General features: G+C 35.0%; 3 protein-coding genes across 4 annotated transcripts; 2 read left to right on the top strand and 1 right to left on the bottom strand.

Annotated features, from left to right (window-relative positions):
* Positions 1-1,425: 1,425 nt before the first annotated feature.
* LOC111788115 (mechanosensitive ion channel protein 10) lies at positions 1,426-5,468 on the top strand. Of its 2 annotated transcripts, none has more exons than XM_023668319.2 (6): positions 1,426-1,749; positions 1,906-3,239; positions 3,318-3,438; positions 4,372-4,665; positions 4,744-4,946; positions 5,024-5,468. In XM_023668319.2, exons 2-6 carry the CDS (start codon positions 1,924-1,926, stop codon positions 5,268-5,270), a joined length of 2,181 nt encoding a protein of 726 aa, XP_023524087.2. In that variant the 5' UTR covers positions 1,426-1,749; positions 1,906-1,923; the 3' UTR covers positions 5,271-5,468. The 2 variants fall into 2 exon arrangements, with proteins under 2 accessions (XP_023524087.2, XP_023524086.2); XM_023668318.2 differs by having other exon boundaries at positions 1,878-3,239.
* Positions 5,469-5,987: 519 nt separating this feature from the next.
* LOC111788205 (peroxisome biogenesis factor 10) lies at positions 5,988-10,633 on the bottom strand. The gene is made up of 11 exons (XM_023668474.2): positions 10,316-10,633; positions 9,956-9,987; positions 9,534-9,623; positions 9,188-9,282; positions 8,879-9,077; positions 8,505-8,574; positions 8,328-8,406; positions 7,745-7,878; positions 6,709-6,800; positions 6,458-6,549; positions 5,988-6,367 (listed from the first exon to the last, which is right to left on the bottom strand). Exons 1-11 carry the CDS (start codon positions 10,512-10,514, stop codon positions 6,265-6,267), a joined length of 1,185 nt encoding a protein of 394 aa, XP_023524242.2. The 5' UTR covers positions 10,515-10,633; the 3' UTR covers positions 5,988-6,264.
* Positions 10,634-11,169: 536 nt separating this feature from the next.
* NDHU (Chaperone DnaJ-domain superfamily protein) lies at positions 11,170-12,451 on the top strand. Its single transcript, XM_023668598.2, has 5 exons — positions 11,170-11,508; positions 11,595-11,656; positions 11,746-11,835; positions 11,920-12,060; positions 12,144-12,451. Exons 1-5 carry the CDS (start codon positions 11,220-11,222, stop codon positions 12,237-12,239), a joined length of 678 nt encoding a protein of 225 aa, XP_023524366.1. The 5' UTR covers positions 11,170-11,219; the 3' UTR covers positions 12,240-12,451.
* Positions 12,452-15,567: the final 3,116 nt, after the last annotated feature.

Raw genomic sequence — 15,567 nt, 5'->3', positions numbered from 1 at the left:
AAAAATTAATGACATTTTAAACTCAACATTAACCGCCTTATCTAACTACCCATAACAGTATTTCTTTAATTTTTTTTTAAATATATATTTTGTTCAATGATATTATTAAAAAAATTTAAAATTTAGATATATTTTTTTTAGACGAGATTATTATTATCATTATTATTTGTTATATATATTTTTAGTTTTTCATGTTATTAATAATGTAATTATATGTGACAAATGAGTGGAATCTTCCTAAACAATTTATATTATATTATATTATATTCTGGAAGATAGTAATATTATATATTCGAAATATTAGAAAAATAAGTAAAGAATATTATGATATTAATATTATACTCGAAATATTAGACTAAGATTTTAGCTTTATAAAGTTTCAAACTGATGTGATATTAATATTACCCTTAAAACTTTTTAAAAATTCGAAAAAAGATGTTAGAATATCGAGAAAGTCAAATTACTATGAAGTTTATTATTTTATTATTATTATTTTAAGGAAATGGACAAAATTGAGTTAAACTTAAAACGAGGGTGCTTGCCACGTGAAATTTGACATAGATCAGTGGAAATTAGAACAAATAAATAAATAAATAAATATATAAAAAGAACACGAGGAGTTCATTAAAAATAAATAAATAAATAATAAATAACAAAATAAGAGTTTTAAGTCAACAATTGATTAAAATAATAATAAACCTACTTAATAACTGTTTCACGTCGCCCTCATTCCCTTTGTACAAAAACAAAATTCTGGGCCATTCCAACATGTTCCCTATTTTATTCCATTTCTCCAAAATTGACACTTTTTTAAAAATAATTTTTTTTTTTAGATTTTATAGAATATAATAAAATATTTACGTGACTTTTCTCTTTCGTTCGTCTTCTCGATGTTAAGATATCTAAGACAGAGGTAATCGAAAATATGACATATACAACATTCGTTGCATTTATAGTAAACTATCAAATTTATTGTGTAGCCCGCAAAGTGAATAAAAATAGTGAGGAAAGTATTAAAGAGATAACGAAATTTAATGAACTCTTAATCTGTCAGAAAGGCATATACGATAAATCTTATGGAAATTACGTTTTTCATAAAGGTATAAATCTATGCCTTACATATGAGAGAGTATTTGTATTAAAAGGACATAAAAGTAAATTTCATTATAATGTCCATTTTTTTTTTTTTTTAAAGGATCATTTTCAGATGAAAATTTATGAATTTTAGCTGAAATTTCTATAATTTCACTAAAATTGATGGTGGGTCAACATTTTTTTTTTTTTTTTTTCAAATTTAATTATTTAGTTTTGAAAAGTAATATAAGGGTAAAATCGTAACTTCAGACTAAAAAGGTTAAAACAGTTCAAAAAGGAATAATCTATTCGAATGGATTCTTTCATCCAAGATTAAAATATAATAGTTGCGATAACCACAAATTTTATGCCCAATTCCTAAAGGTTTCTTTGAACCATTTTCACTTTTTGGCGATTATCTCTGTGGGTTGTGATGCGAGTGCTACACAGTTCGGCGAAGGCGGAGCTAAGCTCCTGCGTGAATCTTTGACTTCACTCACTCTGTTCCCCATTTTCCATTTCATTCGGACCCTTCTGGTTTCTCATTCCGCCATTGTTTTTGCTTCCTCTCTTTGTTTTAGTTGATACGAAGTGGGTTTCTGTTTTTATTCATTTTAACTGCTTGTGGCCGCTGTTGCTCTGCATTCAAGAATTGATCTCCGCCTCTGTTTTCCGGTAAGTTGTCCTCTAATAGTGTAGTTGTAGGTTTCTTTCTGTGGGTCTTTTTCGATGGAATCTTAGATGAAGTTTTCATTCTTAATCTCTGTGATTCTGATTGCGTACTTGGTTTGTTGTGTTCATAGCCCTTTTTCTTTCATTTCGTCTGTTTAGAGTTATGCTTGGATTCTGATGGATGTGAACGGGAATAAACCTTTGAAACCTATTCGAAGAAGCTCATCGCAGAAGGAAAGTGAAAATGGAAGCCAAGTAGTTGTTGAAATTAGCAGAGATGAAAATGGGTACTCTGTTCCGAAGCAAAACAGAGTCGATTCACAGACCAAAGAGCCGACGGATTCGAGTATTGGCTATGGCTACGACTCGCATCTCACTCCGACGGCGAATAAACCCCCGAAAATCCCCGGTTCAGTTGGAACCCTCACGCCTAGAAAATCCCTCAAAAGATCAATCCTATCGAAACCCAAATCCAGATTCGGGGAACAATCAAGCTTCATTGATTCAGATACGTTTGAGGAGAATCGTTTGTCGTTGAGAGATCAAATCAGTGCAAATTCATCGAGACGTTCTACTCTCAACACGCCGAAGGAACATCATGAGGAAGGAGATGACGATATTTTCAAGATAGAGAAGTTTAAGAAAGAGAAGCACAAGAAAGTGAAGGTAATAACATTGATTAAATGGGTTGGAGCTTTTTGCATCATTGGTTGCTTGGTAGCTAGCTTGACTATTAAACGTTTGAAGAAATACTTCCTTTGGGGTATAGAGATTTGGAAATGGTGTTTGCTTGCTACTGTGATTTTGTGTGGAATGATATTTACTCATCGGGTTATGAACGTGATTGTGTTCTTGATTGAGAGGAACTTTTTGCTTCAGAAAAAAGTGTTCTATTTTGTTCATGGGTTGAAGAAGAGTGTCCAAGTGACCCTTTGGTTGACATTGGTTCTTGTTACATGGGTGTCTTTGTTTGATCGGAGTAGCCATAGGGTCTTGAGATCAAAGATCAGTGGGAAGATTTTGGATGCCATTACATGGACCCTAATAACACTTCTGATAGGAGCATTTTTGTGGTTGATAAAGACACTGTTGTTGAAAATACTGGCCTCCAAGTTCCATATGAACCGATTTTTCGACAGAATTCAGGAATCCATTTTCCATCATCATGTTCTTCAAACCCTTTTGAACCCTTCACCAATTGGCATGCCTGAAAGTACTGTCGAGTCCAACAGTGGTCGATTGAGTTTCAAGGGTAAAAAATCCGACCATAAGAAGGTGATTGACTTGGGAAAGATTCATCAGCTGAAGCGAGAGAAGGTTTCGGCATGGACGATGAAGGTTTTGGTCGATGCAGTTGCAAGTTCGGAGATGTCGATCTCACAATTACTTGACGAAAGCTACCAAGTTGCTGACGGTGAGATCACCGATGAGATGGAGGTTGCTGGATATGCTGCCTTCAAGATCTTCAACAACATTGCTCTTCCTGGAAACGAGTGAGAAACTTTTGTTTTTGTTTGTGATGTTTTGTTGAGATTCATGTTGATATCTTTTTACACTTTCCCTTTTGTTAGTTTCATAGAGGAAGAGGATCTTCGGAGAGTTATGATCAAAGAAGAAGTTGATCTTGTTCTTCCACTCTTTGAGGTAGATGAGACAAGGAGGATTGACTGGAAATCTCTAACAAATTGGGTGGTGAGCTCTCGTATCTATTATTTTTCTTTCGTTTGCAGTGTCGTCGAGCCTCCCGAACACATTAAAAGTCGATGTCGTTTAGGCTTATGTTAAACAACGACGACAATCGTTCTCATTTGGCCATTCCTAATAAGCAAACATTCTCTTAGAACATAGAAATGCATATGACCGATTGTCTATGTATCAACCCAAGCCCACCGCTAACAGATATGTCTTCTTTGGGCTTTCCCTTTCGGGTTTCCCCTCAAAGTTTTTAAAACGCGTCTACTAGGGGGAGGAATGTTTCGTTCCCTTCTCCAACCGATGTGGGATCTCACAATTCACCCTCTTAGGGGCCAACCCGGTGTCTGGCTCTCATACCATTTGTAATAATCCAAGCCCACCGCTAGCAGATATTTGTCCGTTTTGGCCCGTTATATATCGCCGTCAGTCTCTCGATTTTAAATCGTGTCTGTTAGGAAGAGCTTTCCTCACCCTTGTAAGTAAGGAATGTTTCATTCCCCTCTCCAACCAGTGTGGGATCTCACAATCCACCCCCTTAGAGGCTAGCCTGGTGTCTGGCTCTGATACCATTTGTAATAACTCAAGCCCACTGACCCTTGTAATGCTTTGTTTCCCTCTCCAACCGATGTGGGATCTCACAATCCACCCCCTTAGGGGTCATCCCGATGTCTGGCTCTAATACCATTTGTAATAACCCAAGCCCACCGCTAGCAGATATTGTCTGTTTTGGCTTGTTACGTATTACCGTCAGTCTCACGGTTTTAAAACGCATTTGTTAGGGAGAGTTTTCCACACCCTTATAAAGAATGCTTCATTCCTCTCTCCAACCGATGTGGGATCTCACAGTCTAATCGTTTGAATCATTTTTCAATAGCGGAAGCGTCTCGATAATATTCTATGGCATTCAGTAACTTCTCTTGTTTTATGCAGTTAAAGGTATATAAAGAGAGGAAAACACTAGCACATGCCTTGAAAGACACTAAAACAGCTGTGAAGCAATTGAACAATTTGGTAACAGTGCTTCTGATCATAGTAACAGCTATTATTTGGCTTCTGTTGATGGAAATTGCTACAACCAAAGTACTCGTCTTCCTCCTATCTCAACTTGCAGTGGCTGTCTTCATGTTTGGAAACACTTGCAAGACTATCTTTGAAGCTCTAGTCTTTGTGTTTGTTATGCATCCATTTGATGTCGGGGACCGTTGCGCTGTCGAGGGCGTCCCGGTAATCCTCGTTCGTACCCTTTCGCTCATTAAAATCTCTCGTTTCCTCTTTTTGACTTCTTTTTGTGGCAATCTGCAGTTGATGGTTGAAGAAATGAATATCTTGACAACAGTCTTCTTGAAACTCAACAATGAGAAAGTGTATTATCCCAACTCAGTTTTGGCAACAAAGTCGATCACGAATTACTACAGAAGTCCAGACATGAGCGACACAGTAGAATTCTCGATCGGTTTCGCAACGCCATTGGAGAGGATCGGGCTCATGAAAGACAGAATAAGGAGGTGGGTGAAAGTCGAACAAATAACGAAAACGCTTCCATTTTGGAATGCAATCCTTACCTTACTGATGGTTTCTGCAGATATTTGGAGAAGAATCCACAACACTGGCATCCAAATCATAGTGTGGTGGTGAAGGAGATCGAAGACGTGAACAAGATAAAGTTTGCTCTTTATTCGAACCACACGATGAATTTCCAGGATTGGACGGAGAAGAATCGTCGAAGAACCGAGCTGGTGATGGAGTTGAAGAGAATTTTCGAAGAACTGAAGATCAACTACAATCTTCTACCTCAAACAGTTCATCTCTTCCCAGCTGAGGGGCACTGATGAAGATCTTGCTTAAGCTTTTGGCAAACAAATGGTTAGCTGCTTCTTTTATGAACTAAATTAGTATCAGCTTAGGTTTAGTGAAGCTACTTGTAGGGCTGTTGTAGCGCAGGTACTCATTATCACTCACTTCAATGAACATTTCTCCTTTAACAATATGTAGAATTTGCCACATTTTAATGTTAAACATGTTCGTAACATTATTCTCGACGGTTTGAAGATCGAGGGATGAAAGTTGAGAATTCGAACTTTTAATCTCTCTTCGTAAGGAATCGAAGAAACTATTGAAATGAATTGCTCTCGATTTTCAAACAGGGAGAATATATTCTTTTTAAATATATATATAGATAATCTTTGAAATTTTTGTTAATCAAATTCTGTCAATATTTATTATTCTTCAAAACATCCCACCAAGACAAATTCTTTGGATACTTTATTTTAATTATAAAATCTCTAACATTTAAGCATTTAGTTTTGGTTAGGATCGATACCAGTTGTTACGCTCAACACCGCATATTCGATCAAGATTAACCAAAGAACAGGAAAGAGAAAATATAAAGAGGAATATTAGCTCATGTACAACCAGATAAAATACAGAGATTTGAGATGATACCACAGAGATTTGAGATTCAAGTATCAAGAATGTACAACCACTTCCAAATATTTAAACCTACAACAAATATATCTCCATAAAATCTTTGCCAAATATCTATAGTATACCGAAAAGATCTACTTGATACATTTCTATCATAAATATCCCAGATCTTTACTAGGCTCCATGTCCCAACCGTTTCTATATTTTATATGTTTTTTTAGTTACAAATTTAATATGCATTTATTCCCTCACCTACATTTCATATAAATTAAGATCAGAGAAAATACAACAGAGAAAATCTCGTTGTTCTAAGATCAATTAGATACTCCTTTTTATTTTTTTGCAATTTAGAAGAAATAAAAAAATGAATTTATCAAAAAGAAAAAAAGGGTGGGTGAATCAGAAGTCAGAATGATATAGACAAACTAAGGTTGAATGATTAATGGGAGTTCTGCACAGCGGGCATTCAGGTTTTTCATTGCACCATTCCATTATGCAGTTCCTGTTTATATATCAAACCCAAAAACATATATAAATAAATATATACATATGAAACTAGAGAGAGAAATTGTGAGGAGGAAAGAGAACGTACCAGCAGAATACATGGCCACAAGGTGTGGCAGTTGGGTGTTGGCGATTACTCAGACACAGCGTGCATTTGCTTATTCCACTACCTCTATTAGACTGCACCAAAAAGTAAAACAGCATATCTTCTCTTACTTTATTCTGTTGCTTTGAATAATGTTGAACACCCCAATTTAAAGCCCTCAACTTCTAATTTTCTGTTCAATCACTTGAAGAGAAATTGAATATCCATGTCAGTTAATGCAACTGGAACGGTACCTCACTGTGCGAAGGATCAGAGACCAAATTTCCAGAGTCCCCATCAACAGATATTAGATTGCCTTCCTCATTTAAAATTGGCAGACCACGACCTACCATATCATGATAACAGTACGCACAATCAATCAAACACCCATGTCCATGAAAATATAACCTTCAATTTACCAAAATATCTTCTTTTTTTAAAAAATTGAATTGCTTTTTCAGTACACATCTTCAACAAATTTATTAATTTGAAGTGCTTATTCTATAGCTTCGTGAGTGATTTTAGATAATCCAAAGTACTTACTAAAGAAAAATTAATAAATTGGAACAATTTAAAAACTCTTTTCCGAGGAATTGTGGATTTATCAGTGACTTTGATTGACTGAAAATCTCCATAAGTGTGTAGTGAAACTACAAAACATATTTGTAAAGAAAAGAATCACTTATGAATATTGCACAACTAAACAAATTTTTATTTAGAGTATACTTTAAAGAAGAAAGGTATGAAATTTTTTTAAAGAAAAAGTGCAAGTAGAAGGTAAACCAAAGACGCCCTTCACGTATCAAACCAGGAAAAAGGTTTTCTAAAGCTTCTAAATGCAGACAAAGCTCAAGGTCATAACACCCAATTTTAATAACAAATTGAAGGCGCTATGTTTCTACGAGACAAAAGGGGTAAAAAGAATAACGAAATAGGGCGAAGACAAGGACAAAGTGCCCTTTCAAATTATCTATCTATCCATCTATGTGTATATATATATATATATATATATATATGATTAACAAAATTAAAAACATAAAAATTTCCTTCTGATTTCCCACTTTTATTTTAGTCCCTCTTTCAAAAATTTATGGTTCCACCCTCATCATGTACACTCTCTTGAGGCTTAGTCCACCAGATTGTATGTTCTTTACCGTTAATTTCTCCATTAACCCACCCCCACATACAAAGGGGACAAAAAAAAATATATATATATATATATATATATAAGCAAATATTGCCACGGAAAATAAACCAACAATAAATTGCATGACGTTAAGAGCCTGGTACCTGATGAACTAGGATTTGCTCCAAAGGATGTCGGGTTAATTGAACTTGAAACAGATGATAAACTACTACGTCTTAAGCCTTCGGCAGCAATGATACAAAGTTGAATCAGTAGAAACACTCCAAGTATTTGGTATCTAGGTCAAAGTCAATTGGAAGAGTGAATATTTTTGACATATCTATTATTGAAACGTCTGATACTAAACCCAAATGTCATATTTTTAAACAAGTTATGGATAAGGGGTGAGATGGAAAAATAAGTAAATGAGTAAAGTAGAGCAAAGCAACAGTGTAGGGAATGGCGGCAAACGAACATGGTCAGTTAAAAGAAGGTGAAAGGGAAAAAATGAGAGAGAATTAAGATATAAACAAAACATTTATATTTTCATAATTTTCTGCAGATATTGAAGCATTTAGATAAGACTAAAATATCTCAGATATTAATATGAGCTATTTTTTATGGATAGGAAACTAGTTTTGTGAACAAAATATAGGTAATAATATGAACTTGGACTACTCAAAAGAAAACTCCATTTGAAAGTCAGAAACATAAATTTCAGAACGTAAGTCAGTTTGTGTTCAACACCTGGGCCTTTGATTAGATGGTTTTCCAATGAACACATAGCGAATGCCTGCAGCTCGTTTGGATATATGATAGTACAGTCCTGCAAATTAAAATTCCAATATTAGCCAATAAAATTTCATCAAAACCGTTTGCATGAAAACTTATATTACTATCTGAATGTCTGCAACTAGGAATCACCTTCAAAATAGAAAAACATGAGGTTTGTACGAAGAGCCAATTGCAAAAATTCACGAACTAGAGGCAAAATCTGTGAGGCATAAAAGTAGTATGATTATTACCATTAAAAGAGGATAAATAAGTAAACATCTAAATATTGGACTTTAAAACTTTGATTCAAGTCCTAAACAAAAAAATTCTGGAGAACAAGATATAAACAATGATGTGGTTAATGTATATACAAATAAACATTAGAATATAACTCAAAACTGACAAAAACACAAAATTTCCATATCTTAGATTCAAACTCCAACAACCCAAAGGTATCAAAACTAATATATCCTGGCTTCAAATTTACAGATTCCATGAAATATATATGGTGAAAGTAAGAGTACCGAAGGCCAGCATCGCACTGTTTGCAGCCATAATCGATTAATTTTCGCCTTCACTCTCGTTAGGTAAGAACCCGAATACTCTGGGGTTGAAGAAGGTTGGATTTCCATGTTTAATAAAGACCGAGAAGAGGCATTATCTCCATAGAACTCGTCAGACAGAGAATCAGCAAGCATGATACCACGAGAAGCAACTCTAGAGCTGAGAATAAACAATTATTGTAAGTTCATCAAGTGAACCTTGTTGCATCAGAGATCACTAAAGCCAAACAAAGTTGCGACTGAAAATCAGTGACATTTGTAATTGCAAACCTTATTCTTTCAGCAATATATGGAACAGCTGTATGGTACACAATGAAAAGAGCACGTCTTGCTGGGTTTGGAGGAAGTCCATAAGGTCCAGAAACCTAGAAAGTAATTGAAAGCATAAAAATTTGAATTTCAAAAGGAAAAAGAAGAAAAAAACACCGGCAGGAGACATTAAGAAGAACAAACTTAAAAATCAAGACAAAGTGAAAACATTAGCTACAATTTACCAGAATCTCTATGAACAACAAAATGAGATTAAACAAACAAAAAACAATACTACTTGTCATTAGCTTGAGATAAGCTATACCAAATACCGACGCATAATTATACGAAACAAATGTTTATCCACCTGATTGATATCACAATATTCTTCACCAAGTGTTTGTTGTCCTGACCCAGTTGTTAACACATAATACAGCATCTGTCCGAGAAGCTTTGTCTGCAATGGAAAAAAATGGGATTTCAATATCCTTCTAACATTGCCGAATAAAGTTACTTTAAAATCATGTAAATGTAAGAAAAGTTCCCAAGAATTCCTGAGCTCTTCTGCAGTGAAATGAATTAAGGAAAACAACCAGGTATAATGGGACCTAAATAATGCCTTAACTAGAGAAGCTGAACATGCTCTACAACTAACACCAACTCCTTTTCCCTCGTTTAAGCATCATCAAGGAGCAGAATAGGAACAAATTGCAGCAAGCCTAACCCTTCAAATCTAATAATCGAAAATACATATTTTAGAAATGGAAAGTAAACAAAGCAAGAACTAACCTCACTCTGATATGCCACAGCAAGTCGAGCGCCTATAATGAAGAGAAAATAAAGGTTGGACAAAATAAAACCAAAGAAAACTCATCCTTAATTCATAACATAGGAATATGTACTTAAATGCCAGTCCTTAATTACAAATTACAGCGGAATTATCCCTACAGCAAGAAGAGGAGTTATCATCGAAACACTCTAGCAATACAATCAGAAAGTATAATAAAGAAAAGCAAGTATAGCCTAGACGAATAAACAGAAAATTGAAGCCAGAAATTCCAAATTCGAAGAACAAGAGCTGAGAAAGCATAACAATCAAATTGGAAATGAAACAAAGAAGGTAAAGGTTCAAGAGTCGGCGTAGCAGACCAAAGAGGTGGCGGAAAGCGTCGCGACAGGCGTCATAAACAAAAGAGGCGTACTGATCGTCCTTCTCTGCAGCTCGCATGATCTCCGGCTGAGCAGCAAGAGGAAAACGGTGAGGACCGCCGGGGTGGGAGTGGGAGGGACCTGCTACTGAGCTGGGACCTGAGTCACCTGAAACGGAGGCTTCCAGTTCTGAAACCATGGCCAAAAACAAAGCAAGGAATGAATGAATGAAGCTAACGATTCGAATTCCTACTCCCGAGAGAACTCGAACCCATCGGGAGAGAGTGAATTGAATGCCGGAAATAGACGAAGCGAATTGGCCAGGTCCTTTACGACGTCGTTCCGTTTGACGTTAGGGGAAAATTATAATTATTATTTTTGTATTTTTTAATTAGACGATTAGATGTTAAAATTAATCAAACGAGTACCCTCTGTGGCACACGGTCTCATATTTGACTATGATATTGTTTGGTAACAACCAAAGCCCGCAACCAGTAGATATTGTCCACTTTGGTTTCCACATCCTTACAAGAATGTTCCTCTCCAACCTCACCGGTCCTTGGGTCCAGCGTCCTCGGTGGCACACCGCCAAGTATCTGACTTTGATACCGTTTATAACAACTCGAGCCCACAGTCAGTAAATATTGTACACTTTAGTTTATTTTAAAATTTGATAAAGGTTTAATTGTTTCCCTCTTTCTTTTTTGGCTTATGTTTTATTCTGCTTTTACTACAAAATTAAAAATAGAAATTAAATAATTGATGTCCCCATAAATCTATATGCTCATAAGAATGCAAATATGTTTGCGATAGCATTCGTTTGGTGGAAAAACATCCTCTTATCTCTCAGGCGAAGCAACAACACCAAACCGTCACCGGAAGAGCGATAAGAACCAGTATCGTCATGGCGGCGGCAGCAGCAGTACCGTCCACTACTTCCACCACCGCCGTCCACATTCGCCGAAGCAACTTCCTCTCTCCGACCTCAAAAACCACAGCTATATTCTTCAACTACATCACTTCACTCCCAAAGCCGCTCAAATTCAGCATCAGAAACTCCAACGACTCATCGGCGGAGACTGTCACAACGGATACGGCAAGTGAGCCGGAGCCTGAAAGCTCACTCAAAGCCTCCGATGGATCGTCATCTCTGATTTCGGCTCTCAACGTCGAACGAGCCCTCCGTGGAATTCGTAATGTTTCAACCCGAGTCTCTCTGTCCATTCCAGATTTCTCAACTTCGCTTAAATTCCTATGAAAATTTGTTCTGGTAATGCAGCAATTACAGACGTGAATCACTACGGAAGACTCGGACTCCGAAGAGGATGTCCATATGATCAGGTAATTTGATTTAATTCAATCAAATCGCTAAAAGAAACCCTAACTCTTCGATAATCATACCAACCACGGTTGGCCCTAATTCGTTCCAGGTTCCGATTGCGTACAACATCAAAGTTGAAGAACTAAAGAGCCAAGGATTAGAGGAAGAAGAACTCAACCAAAAACTCGAACTCCTAAAAGTCGGTAGAAAACAACAACAATGCCCTAAATTAAATTCCGAGATTGGATTATAACTGTAAGTAATTTTGAGGTATGATTTACAGGAATCTTACACGATATTGTCATCTGTTGAAGAGAGAAGAATGTACGATTGGAGCTTGTCCAGAATCGGAGAACCAGAAAAATATACGTGGCCGTTTGAGGCCGATATAACTCAGATTCAAACTCAATTGCCGCCGCCGAAGGTAATCTCCATTTCCATTTCCCCTCAAATCTCACCGCAATAAACTTCTAAAACAATCTTTGTTTTGATCGGCGATGAATGTAGGAACCGGAAGACGAAGGACCGACGAGATTGGTGGGTTACTTCTTCTTAGGGTGGTTCGTTCTGTCCGTCGTGTTATCTATTGCTCTGAATTTGTAGATTCGCCATTAACGGTATCTGTATAAACACAAGAACGGAAACCCCGCCAGTGATTTGAACTGTAGGAACTCGGATCTTGGGCCCATTATAATATTGGGCCTTCTTAACTGTAAGTTGAGCCCAAGTTTATGGCCCATAAAGTTGTGTCTATTCGTAGGCCCGTTGGAAAAAATGACTTTATATGAATAGTTCAAATTTCATTTCGAATATAATATATACTCTAATCATTTGAGTTATGTTGAAATTGGTAAAGAAAAAAAAAACACGCTTTAACTTAAACCGAGCAGATTCGATAATTAAGTCACATGGTCTAATGGTCTAATGAACAAAAATAAAATATTGATAATCTTTAAAAAAAGTAATCACGATACTCGACCACATTGTCATAATGATTTTGAAAATACCCACATAAAAGTTTTAAGAGTGAGCATATAACTAGTACGCTTTTTGGTCGGTGCATATAAAAGAAACCAATATGATAGTAAGAACAAGGCTGATATGGCTTAGAATTAGACACGTTAAGTTCTCAAAGTACCTGCGTAGTGACCAACAATTTTTTTTGGTCGGTGGTTATAAAAGAAAAAGTAGTATTTTCAAAGGTCATTTAACTCACGGGGACGGAAGTTTAAAGATAAAAAAAAAAAGAATCTTCCTACTCGAGACAGAACAAGGTGTGTAAGGTCTTCTAACCTATCATGGCTTCTTACTTACCTTGTTTAAGGTTAGCTGTCTTCCATTACATTACCTGTCTTCTTTATTGGCTCCACACAACATGTCTGTACCATTTCTAGTGTGTTTTCCTCCACATTTTTCTTATTGTACAATGTGAATTACATTACCAATTTCTTTCTCTATGCCTTTCTTTTCTCTATAAATTTTTAAACTTTGTAATATTGTCTCGTAAATCGAAAAATTATTCCTATTGACTTGTCCCTTCTTCGGGGTCAGTAAAAATTTAGGTTCGATGGTAACTTAACGTTCGACAAATCCTATACATTAACGCCCGGAGTTCCCCTTTTGGAATGCAAAATTCATAGTGTTGTTTGAGTAAATGGGTTAAAAAGAGACAGTAAAAAGTTAAATTTGATTCGTAAGTGAAATTGTGGAAGTTGGGCCAAATTTGTTCTAATGATTTGGCCCATATTGTCCAAAATAAATAAATAAATAAAATTTATAATATTAAAAGATATTAAAGCGAAATTTAAAATTAAAAAAAATAATAATAAATAAATAAAATTAAAAAAAAAAGTCTAAGATTGCTATAATGGGTTCTCCAAAGTAATCATTTTTTGTGTTCAATTCCAATTTTGAATCGATATGGTTTGAAATTTGGTGCAGGTAGGTGGTTTTGTTTATAGGAGGGGCAATTTGGTCAATTTTCTTTTGATTTTTTAATTACCGAATTTCAACCGAATCACTTATCTTCAAATTTTCAACTTCTAATCCATACGACAAAAACCTAACCAATTACTTCAAATCTTTTGTCTTCCAATTACATTTGGGGATAAAAACAATTTTGTCTTTTTTTTTTTTTTTTCGTTTTTCTTGTTGAATAATAACTAATTATTATCTATGTTTTCAACCGACTCTCCAACTGATGTGGGAGCTCAGCGTCCTCTTTGACACCCTACTCGGTGTCTAGCTCTAATACAATTTGTAACAGTTCAAGCCTACCATTAACAAATACTGTCAACTTTAGCCTGTTGCGTATTACCCTCAACTTTATGGTTTTGAAACGCATCTTCAAGTGAGTGTTTTCACACTCTAACCCATATGGGATCTCATAATTCACCCATATTGGGGACTCAGTGTCATCGCTGACACATCCCATGATGTCTAACTCTGATACTATTTCTAACCGTTCAAGCTCACCACTAGTGAATATTATCTGGTTTGTCTCGTTACGTATCATCGTCAATCTCGAGGTTTCCACACCCTAATGAATGTTTCGTTCCACTCTCCAACCGAAACATATAATAGAAGGAGACCTAATAAATCCAAATGATTTGATACATAGCTTTATGATAATGGGTTTTAATAACAATAGTCAAAGGCTAACTCCCATCTCTTTTACTTAGAGAAACAAAATGAGATGACAAATCAATCATGGGTCCCATGAAATCCAAGCAATCAATTGGTAATTTGATTGATAAGAAGCCCATTATGGACTAAAATTCCATGAAACTAACCAATCTTTACACTAATCAAATGCCCCATATCTCTCTTTTATCGAACGATATCCATTTTGAGTTCGAATTCGATCATCGTTCTTAACGTTTTACGATTTTATTCGAAGGATTTCAAAGAATTTTAACCAAATCGAGAATAAGAATAAGATTTTGAACGAGAAAAGTGGTTTAGGCAGAAGGAATCCGACAACTTTGTTCAACAAAAGATAAAAAGGGCATGAAAAACAAAATCCGAAATCCATAATTAAAAGAAAACCTGATCTTATTATTCTCTAATGTAAGCAACGTTTCAACTTTCTCTAACAAACTTTTTAAATGGAAGGTTTAGATTCTCGTACATCTGTATTTATTATACTAAAAAATAATTTTATTTTTTAAAATTTTAATATTATTAATATATGAGTACGTTTTTTTCAAGTCCTGGTCATATATTTAAATAGGGATGGATGAATATTGAAGGCGTGGGCCAATTTTTTAATTATATAAATATTTATCTCTTTTGTTGATGGACTTTATTAAATACAAAATTATATTTTTTTTAATAAAGATTTTTCTTTTAAAAAAATGATTTTTTATTACTTTTTGTTGGGAGATTACTAATTTATTAAATATGAATTTAACTTTTTAACTGTTTGAGAACAAAAATAAAATAAAATAATAAAAAAAAGGTTTTAATTTTTGAAATGTTTTTGGCAACTTTTATAAAGGTGTAATGCATGCCTCGGATTCTCGTGTGGGATTGGCGTTATGTTATAAAAAAGGAAATAAAAAATAATAAAAAATTGAAAGGGTATTTTGGTAAATACAGCAACACAAGTGGACATGGAAATACTAGTTTTGGCTGTTCTCTCATCTTTTGTATGTGGCCTTTTCCATCCAAATGCCCTCACCCATTGCCATGCCCTTACCTTTATTCCCACTTTTGTCCCTTCACTATTTGTCCCTTTTTGTATTTACATTTATTTATATATATATATATTCATATCCCTTTTTTAAATTATATTTTTCCTATGAAAATTAATTTAAAATTTAAATGTGCATTTATTAATTAATTAATTAATATTTCATCATTTTAATAAATAATATTTACGTTTGAGAGTCTAATACATGGTTAAATTTTAAATAATTAATTATTTTAT

The sequence above is a fragment of the Cucurbita pepo genome, chromosome 2, assembly GCF_057944985.1.
Source record: "Cucurbita pepo subsp. pepo isolate OVF chromosome 2, ASM5794498v1, whole genome shotgun sequence".
NCBI classification, from domain to species: domain Eukaryota; kingdom Viridiplantae; phylum Streptophyta; class Magnoliopsida; order Cucurbitales; family Cucurbitaceae; genus Cucurbita; species Cucurbita pepo.
This window is presented reverse-complemented; position numbering and strand designations above follow the sequence as displayed.

Bases quoted from the DNA above. Each gene is read 5' to 3' on its own strand.
- LOC111788115 (XM_023668319.2), top strand. From the start codon at position 1,924: ATGGATGTGAACGGGAATAAACCTTTGAAACCTATTCGAAGAAGCTCA. The intron at 3,240-3,317 runs GTGAGAAACTTT...CCCTTTTGTTAG, and splicing joins ATTGCTCTTCCTGGAAACGA to TTTCATAGAGGAAGAGGATC. The intron at 3,439-4,371 runs GTGAGCTCTCGT...TGTTTTATGCAG, and splicing joins AATCTCTAACAAATTGGGTG to TTAAAGGTATATAAAGAGAG.
- LOC111788205 (XM_023668474.2), bottom strand. From the start codon at position 10,514: ATGGTTTCAGAACTGGAAGCCTCCGTTTCAGGTGACTCAGGTCCCAGC. The intron at 8,407-8,504 runs GTGATTCCTAGT...TTTAATTTGCAG, and splicing joins CATGTTTTTCTATTTTGAAG to GACTGTACTATCATATATCC. The intron at 6,550-6,708 runs GTACCGTTCCAG...TTTTTGGTGCAG, and splicing joins CTGATCCTTCGCACAGTGAG to TCTAATAGAGGTAGTGGAAT.
- NDHU (XM_023668598.2), top strand. From the start codon at position 11,220: ATGGCGGCGGCAGCAGCAGTACCGTCCACTACTTCCACCACCGCCGTC. The intron at 11,657-11,745 runs GTAATTTGATTT...AATTCGTTCCAG, and splicing joins GAGGATGTCCATATGATCAG to GTTCCGATTGCGTACAACAT. The intron at 11,836-11,919 runs GTCGGTAGAAAA...TATGATTTACAG, and splicing joins AAAAACTCGAACTCCTAAAA to GAATCTTACACGATATTGTC.